The sequence below is a fragment of the Nematolebias whitei genome, chromosome 17 (assembly GCF_014905685.2).
Source record: "Nematolebias whitei isolate Nwh7 chromosome 17, NemWhi1, whole genome shotgun sequence".
NCBI lineage: Eukaryota > Metazoa > Chordata > Actinopteri > Cyprinodontiformes > Rivulidae > Nematolebias > Nematolebias whitei.
Window position 1 is genome coordinate 21,713,739 of NC_056514.1, and position 1,521 is coordinate 21,715,259.

At 46.7% G+C, this 1,521-nt stretch overlaps 1 protein-coding gene across 1 annotated transcript in view; it reads right to left on the reverse strand.

Annotated features, from left to right (window-relative positions):
* Positions 1-846, reverse strand: part of fam20a (FAM20A golgi associated secretory pathway pseudokinase) — a 161,427-nt gene extending 160,581 nt beyond the window's left edge. The window contains exon 1 of the mRNA XM_037691358.1: positions 249-846. Coding sequence (XP_037547286.1) covers positions 249-613 — 365 coding nt within the window. The 5' untranslated portion in view covers positions 614-846. The remainder of the gene's footprint in view (positions 1-248) is intronic.
* Positions 847-1,521: the final 675 nt, after the last annotated feature.

Sequence of the window (1,521 nt, forward strand, 5' to 3'; positions counted from 1 at the left end):
ATATATATACAGTATATATAAAACTTTGTTATAGACATATTTGTGTTTGCCAAAATCAACTGTCTGTGGCAGCCATTTTAAATTAGATTATTATAAAATTAATCTGTTATAGATGTACATCCAGTAATTGCTTTCTGCATTTTTTTGTAGAACTGTCCAGTGGTTCATGAAATATTTTGCTAACAGACAGTTAGTGTTGTTGTTATTGCCCTCCACCCAAAGGAGGGCAATAAAAGGCAGAAACTAACCTCTCCCAGTGTGACACCTTCTTCTTGTAGTACTCCATCAGCTGCTCCACCTGCAGCAGCTTCTCCTCCGCCCTCAGATCTGGAGTCTGGATGTTGTACAGAGGATGAGCGAACAGCCTCTCCAGCTTTGAGCCTCCATCAGCGCTCTCGGGTGACGGGATGACACTTGGAAGGGTCCAGTTGGAGAGCCGTGGCGTGGCCAGTCCTCCCAGCACGGGGAGGCTGAGGTTCCCGTCGGTGGGCTCACAGGAGCAGACGAGCCCCTCTGTTTGTCTCCTGTGCAGCTTGGGCAGCAGGATGAAGTAGAAGTCAGCTGAGAAGATGGCTGTGAGGACTGCAGCCAGGAGGAAACGGCCCCTTCTCATCACTGAGGCAAAGGGAAGCTTGGTACAGGAGAAAATCAACTTAAAGAAGTTAGAACCCTCTCCAACCAGTCAGCTTCAGGTCATCACAAGTTTGTCCAAGTTTGCCGTCTCCTTCCAGCTTCACTTCTCCTCCTCCTCCTCTTCTGCTCCTCTTCTCTTTCAGAGCGAGCACTGAGACCAAGTGTTTACAGCAGTCACTGACAGTTGGACTGCTTTCAGCGACCTGCTGCTTTGAGGAGGAGTGTCCCTGTGTGTGTGTGTGTGTGTGTGTGCTGGGTTTCACAACAGGCTGGGTGTGCGTGAGCAGGTATGTACACAAAAGATCAAATCCCAGTTTCAACATCAGACTGGGAGGGTACTGAAGGCAGAAAATGTTATTTTTTTATTTAAATAACAGGCAAGTTTCTGGGATGTGGAGAATTAAAGTCAAGCTCTGTGCAGTTTTACTGATCCTGCTGCAAAAAGGCTGAGTTTGTGGAGAAACCTGTCAGACCAGTACAAGCGCGTGACTTGCCTTGCACTTTGACTGGAGACAACCTTCTCTTGTTTTTCTGCCATCCTCTTTGTCTTCTCATTCAGCTCGTCAGATCTTCTTTCACATCCTCTTTAAACCTTTAGCTGCCCTTTCCATCTTCAGTTTGCCTTACTCCAAGAAAAAAAAAAAACAAGATCCAGCTGCTCTTTCCTTCACGCTGCAGGTTCCACACATCCACTCGTGTCCTGCTGATCTGCAGAGGAGCTACAAGAAAAGCAGCTTCCTTTAACTTGATCCCGTTCTCACACACAAGTGGAGTTCTTCCTTGTTGCTTCTGCAGCTCTACAGTGAAGTAATACAACTCTCACAGGACATTTCACTGCCCGCCTCTGTTGTTATTGTGGTATTTTGGAACATCTGTGTGTGTGTGTGT